This window comes from Eimeria maxima, genomic scaffold, assembly GCF_000499605.1.
Source record: "Eimeria maxima Weybridge genomic scaffold, Emw_scaff9, whole genome shotgun sequence".
NCBI classification, from domain to species: Eukaryota; Apicomplexa; class Conoidasida; order Eucoccidiorida; family Eimeriidae; genus Eimeria; species Eimeria maxima.
In genome coordinates, this window is record NW_013566847.1 from 104,150 (window position 1) to 125,568 (window position 21,419).

Here is a 21,419-nt window from a genome sequence, read left to right on the forward strand (position 1 = left end):
TTACGACTTTGGTAGAGTGCGAGGTCCGGCTCCTGACCGTCCCACCACCGTTGATATCCCCCCGTCATCCTGTAGGTTGGGCACCCAGACATCACCGGGGTGATTTCGGAACACAGTTCTTTTATTCTATGAACCTGCCTTGTTAATAACAGGGACTCTAAAATGATTTGGTACTTGCAGCATAGACCTCTGGGGATGTTGGTAGTTAGAGGTTGTACTTAGGAAGCCCGGAACTACGAGATGAAATAAGTAGGCACAGCCTACGACGGCTGCGCACTACATTTGGGGGCTGTTCCGTTCCAACCCCGTGACCTCTTCTCTATAGTGGAATGCATAACAAGAATCAGCCGCAGCACAACCGAAGAGCCACGGCAGAAGTTTACCACAACGATAGTATCTGCGGACCACCGGCTGAACAGAAGGCAGCAGAGGCGGCGTGAGCCAGCCAGCGAGCTAGCGAAATTGACCGTCAAGAAGGCAACGGCGGGGAATCCGTTAGTACAGAGTACGCGGGTGCAGAGGCCCGACGTAAGTTATGCATATGAGTATATAGGGGTTCTGTGCGGAGGGGTGCCAGAACTTCATGCCATTCCAGTTTCCCCGAGGTGGGGAAAGACGCTGAAGCGTGCGAGCAGATCCGCACAGGCAGAGGCTGTTGACTATGAGCAGGCCCCACAGAGGATAGGGGTGCAGCCTGATGTAGAGTCCATTAGGGACGAAGTCGAGGGGATGCAGCAAGCAGAACAGGAGTTCTGCGAAAGGGGCACAGAAGGGGCGGGAGAACCCGCTAACGCGACTGACGAGGGTGTAATGACGCCATAGTGGCGAAAGGCTGGTGAGGCCGCAGAGTTTCATAGGCGTGGAGTATGGTGCGGTGTGGGCACTACCGCATTGCTTAGGTTAGATGTGGTTGGGAGTCAATGCGAGGCGTTCGTGGACTCGGAGAAATCTAGGAGTTTCATTAGTCAGGAAAAAGTTGATCGTGTACAACTGAAGGCGCGCCAACCTTCAGAAGAGTGATGTTTATGGAGATCACTGGCGAGCAGATTCGCAGTGATCGGGTTGTCATGAGATCGACGACATGGAGTGGACGTGAGCATTCCACGGGAGAATTCTTGAAGGGGCTTGCACCCTGTGAAGTTGTATTCAGCCTTGTTTTTTACGTTGCGTACGCCCCTCTCCGCACTACACCTATGCCGTCGTGGTGCTCCCTGGGATTCCTCGGCGCCTGCCGTGCTGGCAGGAGGAAACGTAACAACAGTTCCAATATACGCGGCGCTTTCGTGGCAAAAGCAGCCAATGTAGCGCTGAATTGTAGGAAAGTTGCTCGCTGAAGCCTCCGCGTGCTCTCCAGCAGACTACCAGGCCCAACAGCGACGGCGCAGGTACACTTGTGCCCGAACAGTTCTGTACTACTTTAGCAACAACCAGAGTATTAATGCATAGCCCCATACACAATAGAAAATCACGCTTATCTTCTCCGAAAATTTGAAAACTCGGCTTCGGAGCTGTGAACTTCTACCCCGAAAAATGAGTTTAAAAGTGGGTGCGAGGGAACACCAACCCCTACGGCACGCCCAGAGATGGAGCCAACCGTCTTCACGAGTCCGGAAATTTCCTTGTTGCTACAGAGTGTGCTACTGCCTGTTTCTTATTTGTCTACCAGTGTATCATGCAGCTTAAGATGTGTGTGCACGACAACGACCCCTCCTTCTGTCCTCTGTTTCCTCGTGGCGTTTTCTGCTATGTGAAAACCACATGTTTGGTACCTGTATCTGAACCAATCAGTGCTAAATTAGCGTTGGATGTCCCACACTCCGCGTTCGATGATCCCACGTTTTTGTGTAGGCACTTCTCTGTTCTCTTGTGCAATACAACCGATGAACCCACATACTAATGCCACTACAATGACACACGGTATCCACTGTGTTCATTATGTTCCTTGATGCCCTTATATTTCGCTCATTTGTTTAGACGAGCCGCTTCAAATAAATTCTCCTTGTAATCGTCGCATGCAATAGCATCATCAGCTACTGCTATAAGCTTGCGCTTATTGTCTCTGAAAAGGATGTCAGGCCTTAATACGGTATCCATGTATGTCGGACCGCTGTCAGCCTGTCGAGTTGTACCCTTACTCACCGCACTGTTCTCGATTGCTGCTGTGATTCTCTCCATAACCTTGTCATGTCTGAGTTTTGTTTGTTGCTGTCAAGGCCGTGTGCACAGACAGTGACGAAGCGCATGCGCAAGGGTTTCACGGTCACCTATGCAGTGCCGGCAGCATGATACCTTTGAGGCTTTGATCCTTCTTAGGGATACTCGCGTAGGAAGTTGCGCAGAGCGTGCTCTCAAGCTTCTGCATCAGACGAGTCGGACCGCTCAGTAAATTGTTGCTAGTTGCTGTCTTGTAGGCCGCCGACTTTCCTTGGTCTATCTTCTTCTTCAGCACATCGCGCTGCCACCCTGCCATGTACTTGTTGATACTTTTGACGATATTCTGATTGTCTATGTCGGGTCCATCTGCTTTCGTTACCAGATAATTACCATTACTCCCAGTCTCGATTCTCGTTTTGCACGTCGTTATGCTTCTTGGGAGCGCCAAATGTAAGCTAATATGCACCTTCTTGTTTCGCTCCTTGAGACATCCAAGATATTGGTTGTTAACGTAGGCAAGAATTTTTTCGCGGTTGCTAGTTTCTCTATCGGGTGTGTGCATGAACACCCGCTGGGTGGCCTCCAGAAAATGCCCTTGTGCACCGGCTTGAACCATGCTGTCCTTCCTGTTGCGTATCTGGATGGCATGTCCTATATGCGTTGCTGTTGCGATCGTCTGCAATGAGGTACATCTCAGCGCTCCATTTGAGGTGGGCTAGTGGAACACCTCTGATGCCGTACCCTTCGACACCATGAGGGTACCCTTCAGAGCGGCACGGATACGACAACCGAAGGAGACCAGATGCTGTTTGTATGGGTTGCAGTGTCTGAGATTGTAGTCAAACCGAGATATCACACAAATGAGCACCACACTCAACTTCTGCCAAGGGAGTAATGCAGTCCTGAACATCTTGGTAATGTCCTTCTTAGCCTTGCTCATGACGCGAAGGGTTTTTCCCTGATGCACTGAGATCTCTAGGGAGTCCTTGATTCCAACGTACTTGTACGCCTCCTCGAGCTTCACCGCCGGCGAGGCCTCATTATACAGCTTGAGTTCTCCTCGATCTGGTTGCAGCCTGGTCTTACACACCTTCAATCCCTTTCTAGCTCACTTGGACGGACTGGCCTCTAGACCTCTCCATTGAAAGAAGCCCTTCGCCCCCTGATGAAGGACGTTGATGGCCGCACAGCTATTGACGACAGTATTCAAGTCATCTGCATACGCCATATGAGATACCTTCACTGAAGGTTTCCTTGTGTTGTATGTAGTTCAAGGCTATCATTGGATGCTGCCAGCCTTTGCAACAGTGGCTCAATGGCTAGATTGACAGGTTCGGTATAGGAGGAAAGCCTTTTGGGGGTCCCCTCTTATTCAGTATTCTGCCTGAGCACCCTTCCTTCTTCGAGATACAGAAACTCGCTCCTTGGCAGAGATTTCTGGTGGTTTCCTGGGCGTGCTTTGGAAGGCATTGAGCCTGCAGAACAGTGTGTATGAGCTTGTGGCGAATTGACCCAAAGGCGTTCTTCAAGTCGTAGTAGGCCATGGAATGTGACTTCTTGCTACTGCGGGTTGAGAGCAAGAAAGAGATGCTCTTGGCACCCATTCACTGGCATGAAACCTTTATGCTACCTGGAGGCGACTCTTGACTTCATTGCCCAGTCGGTGATCCTGTTGGCCCACAGTGCTGCGTAGAGTTTGTAGATGCAGTCCCGTAGACTGATGGGTCGCCAGATCTTTACAGCGTTCGGATCTCCTCCCTTAGGTACCAACACAATCGCGCTCTCACCCGCCCTTGCTGACACTATTCGATGTTGGGAGCAAGCTGTAGATCGCAGGCATCGCTGGAACAAGCACTTCTTCGAACCGCTTGCACACCTATAACCCTATCCCATCTGGCCCTGCTGCAGATATAAGGTTGCCGTTTAGCAGCTGAGCACGCACATCCTCTTCGGTGAAGTGTGGATCATCCCCTTGAGCTCCTTAAAGAGCTGCAGGCAACGGCTCTAGGAATTCGTGAGCAACTTTAGAAGTATTGTCAATTGTATGCTCTGTGTGCTGGTTTTTGTAGTTTCCAACTCCCTGGTTTGGATAGGACAGTCTTGTCCTTTCGATTGATCTTCAGCGACAAGCCATTTCTCCACACACTTCTGTCTATCTGTTTTATCTACTGCTTGGAGGTTGTTGGCCGAATCTTCTTGGAGAATATTGATGTGGCGAAGACGGTTCTTCTCCACAGCCCGCTTCAGTACAAATCCTCGGACAATTCAGAGGCCTGAAGGAACACTAAGGGTGGATTTGGAGCCTTTATATCGATAGATCCCACCATGGTTAACCCAACTAGAGGCAGCCCTGAGCTGGCTACTCTTTGGAGCAAGACCTTCGGGATAAGGGGGTGATAGCTGCCAAGATGAAGAAGTGCTTGGAGCCGGGAAGGAAGGGGGAAAGGCAATTTAACCGTATTAGCTGGAATGAAAAAGGTTTGGGAAGCTACATATGTACGGAGCCTTTGGCTGTTTAAGCAGTAGAGGCACTCACATCGCCAACTCATAGCAGAGCGGGAGCACAGTGCGCAGCATCGGACGTGCTCAACACCTTGAAAGCCAAGACTAAGGTTATGCTTAGTGGTTCAGAGCAATGAAAAGAGGGAATGTTCCTTTTGCAGTATCTATGGATGTACGCTTCGAAATTGCATGCACTCGACGGGATCTGGATATTAACAGCTTTGAGCAGCGTTGCCTGTGAAGCAAACGAAGCCAATGGGGAGTAGGCATGGTACCCGCAATACTTGGGGCGCAGATATGGGGCCAACAGTATTGACAGCCGCACCTGCAGATCCGCCACGAGCCAACTGTGCGCATGTGCACGCTGTCAGAAGCAGCTAGTGCTATTCGGTAAAGAGTATACAGTGGGTCTAAGACATGCAGAGACGTTAGAAATGTGCAGTCTACCAATCTCCTCATTGGGCTAGTCTCTACGATAACGCGTCGCCGGTGGCAGGCGAGGTACGAGGATTACTAAACATATGAACATTGCACGCGGGCTCCATTAATTGAAGACCCATTACCATGAGCCTCATTACCATGAGGCTCTAATTCTACTTTGGGCTAGTTTTCGCCATGGAGTCCAATGAAGGCAATGGATGACTCTGGTGGGTGTGCATGCTGCCGCCAGGAGACATTACTGTGTTTTAAGGATACTCTACGCGCTAAAAGCTAGGCGAACGTTTGCTTGTCGTACAAACACCGCTCTTCACGAAAAACAACAAGGATAGCCAGCTGCTGTCAACGATATAAACGGGTTTTGCACGTTTTGCGATGCAAGAACTCGGAAACAGTTTCCCAAGAGAGGAAGATCTTGAGGATTACGACGAAGTGCAGAGCTGCTGCCAACAACGACCGACAAATGCTTGCAGTCCAAAAGCTAGCCTCTTATGGTTCTTTGCCTTTACATACTTTTACAGCAAGGGTTTAATCATGCCCAACGGTGATTAAAGGGACGGTCAGAACTTCGTCAGTCTACCGTGAGGCATGATGCCGTGATTCGCTCCCATTGCCTCCTCTACCGCGTCTAATCAGTAGTGTCTTGGGAGTGCGGGTACTGGAGACTGTGTCAGTTATCTGATAAGGCTTCTGGCGACAAAGCGGCTGGCCTCCTGAATCACTGGCAAAAGATCCCTTTGAATAACACCTCAAGGGTTGCACGGAGCCCCTATATTTGAGGGAAAAGGTGTGCCAAAGGTGGTTGTGTGCTTGCTCGGTTCTGAAAGGCATGGAAAGGGTGCTGAGTGGCAATCGGATAATAGTTCATAATGAATCCATCTGCCACTGCCTTGACCGCGCAATATGTGCAACCACACGCATGCATGCGGCGTTGGCATGTCAGGACTGGCACGCCTTAGTGAGGATGAGTACAGGACAGAAGTTGGGCCAACACGCATTGGTCGCTGACAACAGTTCTCGCAGTGTTGAATGGTATCATGGGATCAATACGGGTAAATGGGCAATGAGCAAAGACTAACGAGCCTGGCGTGTGAAGTAATGGACGCAGGGCCGCAGTGCAGCGCCATGGCCCGAAGAGGCTAGTAGCTTGTAGAGGAAATGCAATAAGCATCTTGGGTGCTGCTTCATAGTTGTTTTCCAGTGGAAACTTTAGAAGAGATGTTGAAACCAAGCGCACGCCGAATTCCAGTTAGATTACATGTGCATGTTGGAAGGGTGCACAGACTGACGGTAGCTGCTATCCATGGGCCAGGTACGAATATCCAGCCCAAAGGCCTAAATGTGGCCTTTAGAAACAGTCGCAGAGGTGACAACGCTCAAGTTGTCCACCTGCTGTAATTTCATCTGCTCTATTCTCTGGGATACAGGTAGTGTCGTCGATGCCGGGAGTAGTCCTTCTTCCTCTTTTTGGTGCCTCAAGAACGATGCCATTGCACTGTCTTTGGTGCAACGACTCCAGTTGTTTTTCACGGGAATAGGCCCGTTTTCCCTTTTAGAATTAAGGGCAGCCTGCCACAGCACGAAACGGCCAAACGAAGTCCCACTGTATTCTACTTCTTGTTTAGTTAGACACCGTGCCTACCGCACGGTTGTGTGGGGGTGCCGCAGAATCTCACCAACAGTAGATATGCATATGGAGTTTTTACCGTGCACTGATATCCTTCATATAAATTTACCTGCGCCATTTGCTTCAGCGAGGCGGTGAAACTGCATGACATCTTCTTATTCGCAATCCTTACTCTACAGAATTTAAAGTCAAGGGCCAAGTCATAGTTGTTGCCAACTGCAACCAAAAAAACGCGCATACTACTGGCTGATTTCTAGAATATTCAACTAAAAACTCTGCATGAATTAAATTAACTGAAAGCTAAGACAGAGCCTGGTACAGTATCTGCTCCCCTTCGTAGCTAGCAGTGCCAAAGCGCCTAGCTGCATGCTCTTCTCAGATGACATATCATCGTACGAGAATGGCGATGAAAAGCCACCACAAAGAATGGTTTTGCTTTTTTGCGTACTTAACTGGGGAATGGCAGAGAAGAATGCGCGCAATGCCGATGCCACCACGGCCGTCTCTAAATAGCATGCCGCTCCAATGGGAACTGGATTCAAGAACCTTTCAAAACACTCAGTACCGGCAGTAATACAGATACGCAGGTAGTACGCCGACGCATTCATTAACTTTTGGGATTTGTAACTGTATATGCATGTATTTGAATATGAGTAGTACTCTGCTTAAATGTATTGTCCTTTTAACGAACTACACAGTTTGTCAAGCGGGTAGATACGATTCAGAATCTAGACGAATTGGCTTGCCAAACATTGCAGCTTTCCACCCTCATTCTATAGGTCTCACTTCATGTTCTTTGTCTGAAAAATAGAGCCTTTGTTGTGATTTTTCTCCAGCATATTGGTAGTCGGCTGTCTGTGTACCTCTGCCGCAAGCTCAGCAGCCATTACGAAACGAGGCTCCACAGTTTCTGCTTCCTTTCCAACGTGGTTTAGCTCAGGTATGGATGGTGGTAGTTGATGCACAGCTCTCTCAAAAGTAAAGGAGCCTGAATGGCAAGTTCAGCACTACTCTTCCAGCCAGTCGCTAGATGAGGACTTCAGACTCCGTACCACACATGTATTCCCTAAGTATTTAGGTGAATGATGTGTAACGCAGTTGAGAACCACTAGGTTGTTGCTTCTTGCTCCAGTGATCACGTCTTCACGGTGTTTGTGAGATTTTTTACTAGGCGGCAGTTGCCACTAGAAATGAAAACTTACCGAAACCTTTTGCAGTTACTCCGTTGCCTTGCTGGAGCTGTTCTTTGATCCAGTCGCACATGCAATCCCAGACCAGCAGCAGCTGACTCCTTGGATCAAGAGGCAGCAAGTCCGGGTCAGTGCGTTCTGCTCGCAAGTATATACCTCCGACAGACCTTCCCTAGTTTCTCGTGGCGATTAAGTGGTATATCTTAACAGAATATTCAAAAGACAGTATCAGTATTTACATCTCGAGCAGGCGGTGACGATGACGCATCGTACCTTGGGTAAAATTGTGGGGACCAGGATAAGAACTAGGGACATCCAGAATATGCTCCGCAACACCGGTAACTGTATCGCATTCACTAGTGTTGCTTGTTATTAAACCGAGAACCATGCTAATTTGATGTTGCAATAGTCTTTCTGTAATATGCCTTCTATACATACATATATGTAGGTAGATACTTACTCAGAACTGGCGCCATGATCAGGTTTAAGTACCAGCGGAAAGCAAGAGTAATGCGCAAAGATCCTCCCTCCGAATTGTTGTTGAGTGATTTTCAAAGTGTTTGCAGGAACCATATGTTGAAATTTCACAGCAGTTGTCTTTCGATCCCTAGGAGATGCCCGTGAAACTGTTAGCACGCTCTCTTATCATAAATCACCAGGCTATTCCCTGTTGGTATCAGGAGTCTGCAGAACACGTAAGCAAGTATGGGAGTGTTTTTGCTCCTCTTGCAATGCTTTTTGGCACGATCCCCCTTAGCTTGGTGAGGCGATTGCTCAATAATCACGTTTGCGATGATGTCATATAGCGACTTCCTTTCAAGACAACGCAAAAAAGGGTTAAAAAGGCCTGCACAATTTTCATCAAAACATTCAATATTTTCCAGCGCTCAGACGCATCATGCTGGCATCTACTCAAACTACACAGTCTTTGCCCGGGTGGAGTCGATAAGAACACCATTTTGTACGGGCAATCATGCTGCTCTGAACCGTACCGAAGGTGCCCGTGAATTCATATTATGCATGCAAGAGGACTATTGTGTGTTGCTACAGCGAAACACATTTACTTCGAGGACAAATAAAATACTTAATTTAACACTGACCAGCGAAAATCGGGAACTCTTACTATCACTGGTGAGACGGAGCCTTGTTCTCCACTGGGTACACACCAGTAGCGGGTCAACCCATAATTGTTCGCAACGGTGAGCATCCTACTCCTCCAGTAGCAGTACATAAATATATGTTCTTGCAACATAAAAGTTCGGAGCAAAGAATACTTACTGGCCGCATGGAAGGCACATGCCTTTTATGCTTCAGTGGCCGTTGATTGCATGCATCTGGCTTCTAGCCCCATAGCCAGTGCATGCATCTGGCGGGCAGCCCCATGTTTCATACAAGAAGACGGTAAACGATCCGACTTAAAGGAAAAGGAAAATCCTTAAAACGAGCCCATGCAAGTGGCACATTTTTTCCGTTGCTTGTGAGCAAGGTCTAGGCGTTACCCTGCAAGCCGTAGACACCTGGTTTCTTGTATTGATGGGGGACAGGACGTCCTTCGTGGTAACTTCGTGGGCGCTGTTGTTTCTTCAGCAGCTCAACGTGCCTTAGAAACTTCAGCTTCAACCGAAGCTGCGTATTCCCCAAAAGGTCACCACGTCGGATGCTGGCTTTCCCAGGACACCTTCATGAAGGCACTCTGCAGGGCCTTGACCAGTTTAGAAGAAGGGTCTTGCAGAGTTGCAGTCTTGTTGAAAGGCCAGACTATTGTGCATTGAAGAGGCGCTTTCCAGAAGATGTTCGCCAACGCGTTACAGTCGGGATTCATATCCATTCTGTATAGCATCGGGTCCTTCTAGGCAATTCCACTATGCAGATGTCTCCACAACATTTCTTCATTATCGGAAGTAGAGTTGAATGAATTAGTCGGAATAAGTAGCTAGCATGAGAAGTAAATATTGCAGTAATTTTAGAAGTACACCCAAACGAAGAATTGGCAGTGATAATTCGGTTCAACCGAGTAAAGACGCTGTCATCAAGGCCCTGCGTTTTCGAGAGCTGCTGCAACTTTAAGAAATAAAAGTCAGCAGTTTTAGTGGGGTTTATTCTACTTGCGAACTTTGAGAATCCGGAAGGCTACGGATCACACAAGTGGCACGCATCTGTACTAGCTGGAAAGGACCGTCTGCTGTTAAGTGTCAAAGGCAGATGCGCATATGAGCCTTAATTAAAGCAGCTTCTCAAATGCCAACATGTAGTGACCCCTATTTTAACGACTGCTTCTTTTTCAGGTCTCAGCCCCTGCAACTGTGGGACAAAGCTGTCCAAAATGGCCACATTAAGAGGGTGACCGATGAAGAAATTCAGTCTTTCGTAATTGAAATTCTCGGGGCAAATGTGTCAACGACCTATATAACGTGTCCGTTGAACAGGATGTCACTGGGAATCAAGCTGCCTATTCTTGTAATGATTGTCAAAAATGTGAGCCAGTGTTGTTTTAATGGTAGATTTTAGGCCATTCACCTTTGCAACAATTTGGGATAAACTTCCTGTAAATCAATGCAAGCCGGTAGCCTAACAATTGCAATGAAATCCAGCTTGTTTGAGCGGAAGAGATATACTCTGAATCCGACAGTCGGATTGCCTAGCGGAAAATGGCACGTCAGGAGCCTTCTTGTTATCCGTATGGACTCTAAAAACCTACTGTGGCTATGATTTTCTATAGAAAAAATGGCATGGTAGGAGAAGGGCAGCTTCCACTAAAGCAATTACGCTTAATCAGTGACTGACCGTTGGGCGTCTTTATGCCTCAGATGAAAAAATATTTTACGTTTGAAGTACAGGTTCTTGACGATCAAAATGTTCGCAGACGGTTTCGGGCATCAAACTACCAAGTGAGTCTCGGCACCCAAGCATTGAATTTTGAACTCATGTATCACCTGATAGCAGCCAATTGCAATTACCGCAGGAGTCTCAGCTAAGCAACTACGAACAGCCAGGGCATCAACACTCTGGCAATAGTTGAGGCATAGTTCGAACGACGGTAGCTGTGGATTTTTGTGTACAGAGTGCAACAAGGGTTCAGCCCTTTGTGTGTACAATGCCGCTGCGACTAGACGAAGGGTGGAATCAGGTGCAGTTTAACCTGGCAGACTTTACACGTAGGGCATATGGGACAAATTTCGTGGAATGCATCAAGATGCAACTGCATGCCAACTGCCGTGTCCGAAGAATATTCTTCTCTGACAAACTCTACGCCGAAGACGAGCTGCCTCCAGAGTACAAGCTTTTCATTCCAAACGGCAGGCAGTGACCAGCTTGGTGAGCGTCCAATTCATTCCAAACGGCAGACAGTGGTTTGAACGCTCACCAAGGGGTCTACCAGAGGGCAAATCCCTAAAACACGCGCTTCCGTGTCAGGGATATGCATACTTGCCATTTTGATACCTACTTGCAACGACGAAAAAGTTGGCTCTTACTCTCCTGTCAATGAGAGAACCTTACTGCAGAGGCCTCCGAAGGCAGCACTGGCTTTGAACGACAGGCATTATTCAAATAATTTAAAATCTAGTTTGGTGCGTTCGCAGTCCAGTAGGCAGCTCTAAAGTGGACCGCACTATTCTTGACAGCAAGCTGCCAGTAGAGAGTTAGCATCGTTTAGTTGCCACCATTGAGGCGCCAAACGCACGCTGCAACGCCTCGCTACACCCAAGAGAGGCCTTTATTACCATGTAACCGACTAATGCGGAGATGTCGAGCAAGAGTTAAAATAGTTAGCCATGAGCTCCAAAAAGCCTAGGTCGTTGTTCTAGCAAGGGATCTGTTAAGGCTCCGACAAGATTTTCTTGCTTACAGTGGCCTCGATATAAATAAAATTTGTGGACGAACGATTGAATAAGCATTGCCGGAAGCAATCACATTTTCATCGTTATCTGACAATGCAAGCTATGACGGAAGATCTACGGTCGTTTTGAGATAGTGGTTCCTTACTGGGTAAATCAGGGATCCGGAATACCTCAACAATAGTCGCTATAAACTGTCAAAACCAGTACTTATCACCAGGAAATGCGTAGTAAGGTCCCACGTATACTGACCTAAATGCACAGTCGAAAAGGGCTGTCCTTGCGTTCCTCCTACGCTCGTTGCGCTCCCCACGGAGTCGCACAGTTTGGGGGGCTTTGGGGCTGGCAATCACCAGACCACTGGTGACCCTGGCTAGCTGCGTTGCGGAACTTGATTGGTTCTTATCCTGTTCGTTTTCCATAAATGGTCCTCTTTATAATGCTTCAGTGTGCTCCTGTAAAGTTGTTTGCGAAATTCTAGTGCCAAACTCTATACCAGCAGAGTAGCCCCCTACACGTTGTATACACTACGGGCTTTGAGCTTCTTACATAATGGTGGTGAGGAAGATGACCTGCTTTTGCAGTGATTTTACAATGCAAACATGGTTTGCGGTGAGGTCCACCTCCTGGCCCACTATAAGCAGCCCTATCCCGAACCGTGGGGAGTACGATAACAGTAAAAAAGTAGGGAGCAAAAGTACACGAGCTTCGTAACTCCTTTCTCCGCATTCTCCGCAAGGTAGCAGTCTCAAAACGGGAGGGACATTGATGTTGGCGGTACACCCGGCGATGTGACTGAGATAGCGCCTGAGCCGTGGCCTGGTCTCGGCGAGCGCCCCAGCTGGTAACCAGGTGGCTTTTGCCATTGTCTTTGACGGATCCTGGGCGGTAAGAAAATGGCTTTACAGGTAACGGTCCCCTCCGCCGTATATGTGCTGTCTGCAAGTGAGCCTAGCTCTGACGACGGATGGAAACGGCTCATATTGGACAGCCATGGTGGACCTCGAGGAGTGTGCTAGGAAACAGCGTAACCTTGGTGAAAAGCTTTATTGCATCTACCAGGAGCTTTGCCGGTCTGTGCTTATTTACTCACGATAACAACATAAATCAACTTCTAGTGGGGTACTCCGGTACTCTGGGGAGGCCCTCTGACTCCCTGGATAGATTGTAAAGCTTTTCGGAAAAGGTCTTATCTCAGGAGGCACACGGCTCCATCTCATGGAACTCAAAGTCAACTGGGGCTAATTCTTGGTAAATCGGTCGATAGCAGCCGAACAGTATTGGCTGGAATGGTAAAACTGGCACAAACTCCAGCACAAATAGGTGACACCAAAATGCCGGAGACTTTTTCCAAGAATGGCCCTTAGCACAGATAACATACTGGGCCTCATCAGGCTTGCCTGCATCCCCGGGAACCAATAAAGTCGCGGTGCAGAGTCCCCTAGACGATCGACGTGGGGTGCCTTGAGTACGCATTCGAGGACCTGTAGTGGGACGAACGAACAGCCGCATTGTGAGGCCGTTGCGTGCTGGGCATCGGAAATGAGTGGGAATGCTTCGCCTAAGTATCCATCATAGCTATCTCCCACCGACGAGTAAGCCGGGTTTGTAATGTGGTATTCACGGTGAGCACTAAAAAACCAAATCATTCTCCGGGGTGCAGGCGTGGGCGTTACCTGGGGTAACAGAATACACGCAGCGAGCGGCATATCGCCTCCGAATTGGGCAGTCCTTTTGCCCGTTATTTGTTTCATCCTAAAAGGTACACACACCATTAGTTGCCCTAAGGTAGAGCACGTCGACGCCGATAGTTCTAAGAGCGCCTAGAGCTGAAGTTCTAATAGGAGCGTTGTCGCATGCGCGTGCGGTGACACAGAGCGAGGGCCTGAATTCAATGAGTCTGCAGAAGGTGGAACAGTGGTTAAGTGGTTACACTGGAAACCCAGTTCCTTCAGGGATTCTACTACAATACGAGGAGGATGATTCAAGCCGTTAAGAGTGATGAACGTCCTTCACGCTGGAGGCTCGATCTATCTGGATCCATCTTTGGTTTCCAACAGCGCCACCGCAGCCTCCCTTGTGTACCCGTCAGCGAGCACGGCACGCTCCAATCAAGCCGAGCCCTTGTGGGTTTTGTGCGGAGCAAGGAAAGCGAGGTTTATACCTTAGATACGCTTTGTACTCCAACCCCCCAACGAGCCATTTAAACCGTAACTGTGAATATGTTATTGCACCACACTGGTGGCGCCGCATTCCACTGACAATGTCTCCATGCGGCCTTCGGAAGCACGGAGAAATGTCTGTGCCACTTGAATCACTAGCAACACCCCAAAACCAGAAAAAGAAAAAACCCTCCTTCCACCAACTTATCAAACAGTGCACGAGGCGTAGCAATTTTTCTTATGTTCAGGCAACATCTACTATTGTAGGCTAAATTTGTCCGCGGCGTCACGGGCATCTAGCGCTTAACCGCCAGAAACCGAAAATCCCCGTTCTTGGAACGCTGAGTGCACTGAGAAAATAAATTTCGGTCATTACCTGCTGTCCTGAAGCTCGTGACAGCCAATAGTGCTCGTCTGCTTCTGGAAGCTAGCCCAAAGCGCCTAATTGAGATCCCTATTCCGGCTGCCTGGAAGGGACCGCCACTGGTACAGGCTCTGAATGCAGTTGGTACGAGTACTTCTACTTGCGTGCAGGCTGTTTATCAATGCACAATGCGCAGTTGCCTCTCTCATTGTTCTGTTATTTTGGTATTTTTGCGTTTTCGGTGGCGGCCCCGCTTTCCACCGCCTGTCTCTTCCTCGGTTTGTCTGGCCCTTTTTGGCCAGGCACGCGCTCTTCCTATGCTTGGCCGTTTCTTTTGTTGCTGCTGCAGTACCTTTTCCTGCTGGAGTCCGGCTCAGCAACCTTACCATAGGTCGTGAAAGGCACCACGTCACAGTACCACGTTAGGATCTGCCGCTAAAGTTTCAGGCTCAGAGTGCCTTTAACGTTAGCGGCAGATCCTAACGTGGTCCTGTAACGTGAACAGCTTCCATTTCGATAGCCATCAAGCCCCAATCGATAGACAAACAAACCGTAATAAATTCAGCCCCGCAGTTTTGGAATGTACAAGTACGCCAAATCAATATGTGTTAGCATTTTAATTCATGAGTACTAAAGTGAAACGTTGTCTTGTGTCTGGCATCGGGATGTACACGGATGCCCCGGAGAAAACGAATGATTAACTAACTGGCAGTTCCTGCAAACAATCAAGTACTTTTGCGGCCAGTACCTTCAGAGGCATACACCCCACCGTGATCGTATCCATGGGCTTGATTTCGCTGCAGGTGCTCCATCTCCCATCCTCCAGCTTCGTTAACACCGCGTTATACCCAAACTCGCAGGTTGCCAAGTACACTTTGCTTTTTCCAGTCACTTCATCCTCTTGCTTCCGGCCTTCTTAGAGTTATGTGGGTTCTCTACACCACGGGACAACACGTGGGGCTTCGCCAGAGGTAAGTTCGTTGCGGTGTACTACACGAATGTGCCCTGCAAGCCGGAAGTTCCTTGCTACCTAGTACAGAAGGACCCGTTCATACATGTATGAGGTACCAAGGGACTTCCAGCTAGCAGGTCACATTCCTGCAGGGAACCCACTTCCTCTGCCCTCTAGGGAGTTGTCTGAGTTGAGTTTCCCCCAAAATTGTCCGAGAGGAATAATCTTTGCATACGCCCACCACGATGGATTGCACCCGCTTGTCTGTTGTGTCCTGCAGCGTGCCTGCAGTCCCTTGTAATACCGTTCTTTTTTCCATTTGGGAAACTGGTTTCACACTTTCTTAAGTAGATAATGCATGAGGTGTTGAGGTAGTTGCTGCCGCAATTCAGAATGCAAGACAGCCCAGTAGACAAGCACAAAAAGGCCTTTTGGCCATTACTATTAGCGCCCTCGCTTAATTGCATAGTAGTTACACCGAACACATTCTCGCGGCTTTTTTGAGACTTCGCGGTGTCCCTGGAACGTATCTCGGGAGCTGCTGTCCTGCACAGTGATAAGGATCGACATCTCTGCTACTTTTCACCAGTCTGCATCTGCCAGTTTGTGTCTAGTGGGCGGCACCCTAAAAGCCCACAACACCACGGAACGTTATCTCCCAGCATATCTAAATATGTAGCGTACGACAAGTGTACCTTCGCGTGCAAAAGCATATGCAGAAAAATACCTCGCATAACTTCCTGGAATGAAGGACTTTCTTATGGCGAGAGGATTGCAATGTGCTGCCCCCTGAGAGCAGCTTCTCGATGATTTGGCAGGGGTATTATGGTGCTGAGAGTATGAATGTGAGGTTCTTTCACTACGTGCGCTGCCAAAAAATACGGACACTGCTTCAGAAGTGCAAATTACCAGACGGGAGCAGCTACCACGATAAAGTTGCAGCTATTGCCGAACGCTTTGGAGTACCTGAAGCGGGCGTCTAACCACGTGATATAAAACCGCCTAGAGCAGCCAGTTGTAGGAAGTGAAGATGAACAGGTTGAATACACTAAGATAAGTAAAGGCTGGCTAGCATCGGTCAAGTGCTTCCGACCGGGGAAGAAAGTCGTGGCCGAACCGCTGTCCTGCTTGTGCGCTCCAGCCAAAACCTGTGTGTAGAAGAGCTTGTTTGTAGACTCTCTGGCATGTCGCCCACATAAGGGTTTTGGTCCCACAGTTTTCTCCGCATTCTACACATATTGTGTTTGCCGTTTAAATTGCCACTACCGGGTTTCCAGCAGTGGCAATTTAAACGGCAAACACAATATGTGTAGAATGCGGAGAAAACTGTGGGACCAAAACCCTTATGTGGGCGACATGCCAGAGAGTCTACAAACAAGCTCTCCGTTGGTGGAGCTTTAGGGAGGCAGGTAAATGAACAAACAGATGTCTCAACAATATTATACAATCAAGACGTATCGCGTTGACCGTCCAAAACGCATATACACGCAGCTCGGCTGAAGAGCGGTCGGTAGGGAGTGGGGGTTGTCTATCTGAGCTGCACACGTAAGAGCAGTACTTGGAATTATTGTTGTACCAGCAGCAACAGCCAGGGTAGGCAATCAACTCTTGGACACAAGGAATTTTCCCTCACAGTATCTGCAAATACTTTCGTATTGCATTTGGAACGAGTGAATAACAAACGAGCAAAGTGCCAGGGGAAGGCACACAACGTGGGGCTGGTATTATAAGTTTAGGTCTTTGAACTGCACGGAATGGAGTGTTATTTCTAAGAAAATCAACTCATGGGCTGAAAAAGGGCTGAGATGAACAGGTGCACCGGGCACTACGAGGGGGGCCAGGCAGGAAGCCAAGGATTGCCAGTGGGTTCACTGGGTTCAAACGTCAAGGCAAACCGGGAGCATAAGCATTTGCCATCGATTTTCTCATCCAAGCCAGCTTTTTAAAACAGAGTTGGGTGTTGCAGTACCTTTCTACACCTCCATCAGGCTTGGGCTGACGATTTTGTGGCTTATCAGGGACCAAAGTGATAAATGCGGAAGTGTCATTCTCCCCTAGAAGTGACCATCGCAATAAATCGCCTCATATTTGCCAGCAACAATTGAGGTGTGCTGAATTACTAAGGGATAATTGGCAAGCAACTCAGCACCACTTTCTGAAGAGCTATAGCGGTAGCTGGTTGGTTGAAAAGAGGCCAATCACCAACATCACACACGATTCACTGTACACAGGTTGCACAATGGTATACAATAATGGAAACAGGTACGTCGTACTTTACAGTAGCGTGGACTACTCCGGCTCCACGCAATTCCTGATGCTGCAAAAGCCCTACCAGAGAACCTTTTTCCTTGGCTTTCCCCTGCCTTTATGCAGGAGCGGCAGCAATGGCATTTCCTGCCGATTCCGGGAGGGAAATCAAACGAGTGATTCTTTGTGTGTCGCGTTTTGCGTCTGTTCATTGTTGTACATTCAACACCCATTTGTTTGGAGTGCTCACGATACCGTGCAGGATTTTTCAGGGGAGCAATTTGCAATATTACCCTATCCTTTGGGTGGGTCCCTGCACTCCTTCATATTTCGGTGCCGACAAAGAAGAGAATACCTTTCCGAAGCGCAGGCATTCACTTTCTTTTGCCAGGCAGTGGCGGCAGTTGATGCAATCCACACCCGAGGTGTTTCCCACGGCAACATTAGCTCGAAGCAGCTTTTATTCGTGGATCAAGCTAGAGACCGCCTGGCATTGTCATTGCTTGAAGCAAAGCCACAATTTTCAGCGCGCTACGCTGTAACCGCCCACGGAGGCACCGCAGCACGCGTGAATGCTTCTCCTGACAGGCCTGTTGACCAACGGGCCGAAGTCGTTGGGGACATAAGAGCCCTTGGAAGGCTCTTATACGAATTGTGTTGCCTTGAACCACCACAGTATAAGTGCTGCACAGCAGATCGTAGTTGGCAATGCCCAAGTGCAGAACAGATGAATGGGGGTATCGTGTGGAACCAAACGAAAAAGTGCTCAGTCTTTCGGGGAGCGGCAAGGTGGAAGCAAGAAGGGTTATCTTACCAGCAGCTGTATCCCCCTATATCCCAGCGTTATCGTCCGGAGGTAGCAGAACTTGTACACTTGTTGTTGCTGGGGGAGGAAAGCTTACTTCCCACCGCTGCAAGCATTCTGAAGCTGCCGTTCCTCGTTGTATCAAGTAAAGCTGTCGCAACGCAACAATATATGTTCTCTCAACGACAAGATGGTATATCTGGGGTCGTAGCTGACTCCGCATCTCCAAGCCCTCCACAGCACAGCAAGTCCGCTTGGCCCCACATGGATCTTTATACCGTTGAGCGTGTCTGCACTCTTTTTTTTCCTCTAAATACCATCACTCCCAGGCCAAAATTCACTCTCATGTAGTTGGATATTCTACTTTTCTGCCAGGGAGGCGGTTCCATCAGCGCTCACAGTGCCCCATTTTACAAGGGTACCAGTAAAAGAAGAGGCAAACCCTTGCTCTGGAGTCACCGCTTCCACCGCTACCCTTATCAAAAAGCAGGAAGAGAGTACTCAGAACAATCGGCCCAGTTCGGTGGCACTGGATTGGAGTGAAGCCCGCCAATGTTGTGGCCAGGTGGCAGAAGGAGAAGTAAAATCCTCCGCCGGGAAGGTAAGTGGAACCTGAGCAGCGGTCACCCTCACTGGTCGAGCCCCATGGGCAAAGGCACGTGGCGGTGAATGTTTATTTGTTGTCAGCTCTCATGTGGTGAACAACAAAACGCCGTCCTAGTTGAAAATGGTCCATCTACTCCAGAAGATTCCAAGGAGTTTCAAAAGTATACTCCTAGAGCCGAAGATTGTTCCATATCTTATAGAATACAGAAAGAACCACAATATATCCCTTCTTCAGATGATGTCCCTGCGGGTTCGACTGCCATTGAAATGGATGAGCAGCTACGGCTGCGCAAAAACGAGCCTCTTTGTGGAGAAGCTGCGGTTCATGCAGTTCTGGCTGCCCGAAAATTTCGAAGGAAACAGCAAAATGCAGAAAAAGAGAGCCAATTGTCAAAGATTCGCATTGACTATGCTAAGCAGAGGAAGGCGGTCGAAGAGACAGTGAGAAGCCGCCTTCTTCAGGAAAGCACATCGGAGATGCCCATGCACATCTCAAAAGAGGAGGGAAAGTCGAAAACGATGGCAGCTGTTCTCACCAGCGATGCAGCAGTAGGTCTCTAGCGACAGCACCATTCCCAGCTACTTTTGTGTCAGTGGAGGATGCTCTGTTTGTGAAGTTCCTAACCTTGGGTTCACTTTCAGTTTGCACGCTGCAGGAATTCGAATTGAAAGATGCACGCAGCTTTGGGGGAATTCCTGCAGACGCACCTTGATCCTTCAGCATGGCAAGCCCTCGTTTTCCCTGTATGCGTTGTGCAGTGTACATGTTGCTGCCTCAGCCCGCGCAGTTGCTTCTGTGGACCCGCTCTTAGATCACCACCGCAGACTGAAGGCATAGATGCAGCGGCTGCCGCAGCGTCCGCTGCAGCAGAGTATAATGCAACGTCACTTTCTGTTGCGGTGAGCCATCATGCCCAACATTTTCAGATTACCTGTCCACTGTCTTACATCGGCAAAGAGCTCCTCTCGCTAGATGCAGATGCCACCTGAGCCTGTAGCGTATGGTCCAAAATGCTACGTGAGTAGTTGGAAGCTGCGTGCGGAAATCAAACCGATGTTGTGTCGCTCAGCCTCCGAAGATACAAGGAGTGGGTCACCAACAATGCAATAGTATATGTACCGCAGCAAATTGTGAGAAACTAGGGGGGAAAGTGAATCGCTGAAGAAGCCAAGACAAACGGTTGCACACACAAGCCTGTGTAAGAAGCAGTGATGGCGTGTGCAGGCGTGGACCTGCATGCCTGTAGAGCAGCGCCGTTGCCTTAACGAATCGCATACCAGCCACCTGGGACGCCAACCCGCCTTAGTTCGACCAGTAGAGTTTTCCGCTGAAGCTGAGCATAAGCTAATGTCGGGAACAGAAGCGTCACAGTCAAGTCAATTTCAGGTGCTGCTGTTTGAAAGCGAATAACACCACACATTGGCATTGGATAGTCTGGGGTTAGCAGTGACGAATGCATTCAGGTCTGCTGGAGCTGCCAGGCCTCTAGAATAGTGAGAACAAGTGACGGGCCTCCCGTAGACGTTTTCCAATCCCTTCTCGTTTGTTATGATTTTTTTTTGTGTGATTGCTGTCATACACTGCTTGTAACGGGGTGCAGTTAATGAAAAATGTCATTGACAATGGTCAGTCAGTTGACAGGGGTTTCACTGCATATCCCAATACAGGTTCGTCTACCCTCTCCTTGCAACATCCTACATCCCACCTTTGGAACAGACTTTGAAAAAGCTGCTAGCAAGGCAATGCAGTTTTCGAAACCACCTTGTATCGATTTTTCCGCCTGCAGGCGGCTCGATGGAGGGAAACCAAGCCTGCCCGGCAGATCTCGTTGCTACACGTTGTGACAATAGCGGCAGGTTGGCATTGGCCACTCACGGTTTGCCTAGGAAAGGCCGGCTATTTGAGGGAGAAGAAAATTCTTGTGTGCGTAAAGCCGCCACAAACTATTGCGTCGCCAAGTGCATTGCGGCAGACGACGCTGTTAAGCAACAGCAGGAGAAGCTTTTGCCGTGCGCCCTCTGGGAATCTAGAGAATCCCAAAACGGAGGCCCACTAGCGGGGAGTATAGGTGACACTTCACCTGATACAGAAGCTCTATCTAACTATCCGGGACACTGCATGCCAAGGAGATGTCTGCAGCAGCCGACGCTTAACGTTCTTGTGGGGCTGAGGAAGAATGACACGTGGTTCAGCTGCATCGAAGAACGCCAGCTCTTGCCTGTTGCTTACTTTGCTTTGTCGTCCACTGGCTGCTCCAAGTAGAGCTCTGAGGCATTGAAGGCCACAGGGAAGTCTAATGCAGTACCAACGACTTCATGCATATTTCTGCCGTTTTTCCCAATTGGTCCGGCGACTGCCACGACCATAGGTTTTGGGAAAGTTCGAATATGTTTTCGCAATGCTTTTGATTAGGACCAGCGTGTAGGCGAGGAAGGGTGACAGATGTTCATGCGGATATGCACTGCTGCTTGGTGGCCAGCCGTATTTGCAGACCCGCAACAATTTCGTAAGCAGTATTAGGCAGCAACGGAGTCT

General features: G+C 48.9%; 1 protein-coding gene across 1 annotated transcript; it reads right to left on the reverse strand.

Annotated features, from left to right (window-relative positions):
- Window positions 1–6,429: 6,429 nt before the first annotated feature.
- On the reverse strand, window positions 6,430–8,387 carry EMWEY_00001870 (hypothetical protein, conserved; the record flags this gene model as incomplete). Its single annotated transcript, XM_013483015.1, has 6 exons — window positions 6,430–6,663; window positions 6,831–6,937; window positions 7,170–7,267; window positions 7,508–7,709; window positions 7,924–8,049; window positions 8,372–8,387. 6 exons carry the CDS (start codon window positions 8,385–8,387, stop codon window positions 6,430–6,432), a joined length of 783 nt encoding a protein of 260 aa, XP_013338469.1.
- Between the last annotated feature and the right edge of the window lie 13,032 nt (window positions 8,388–21,419).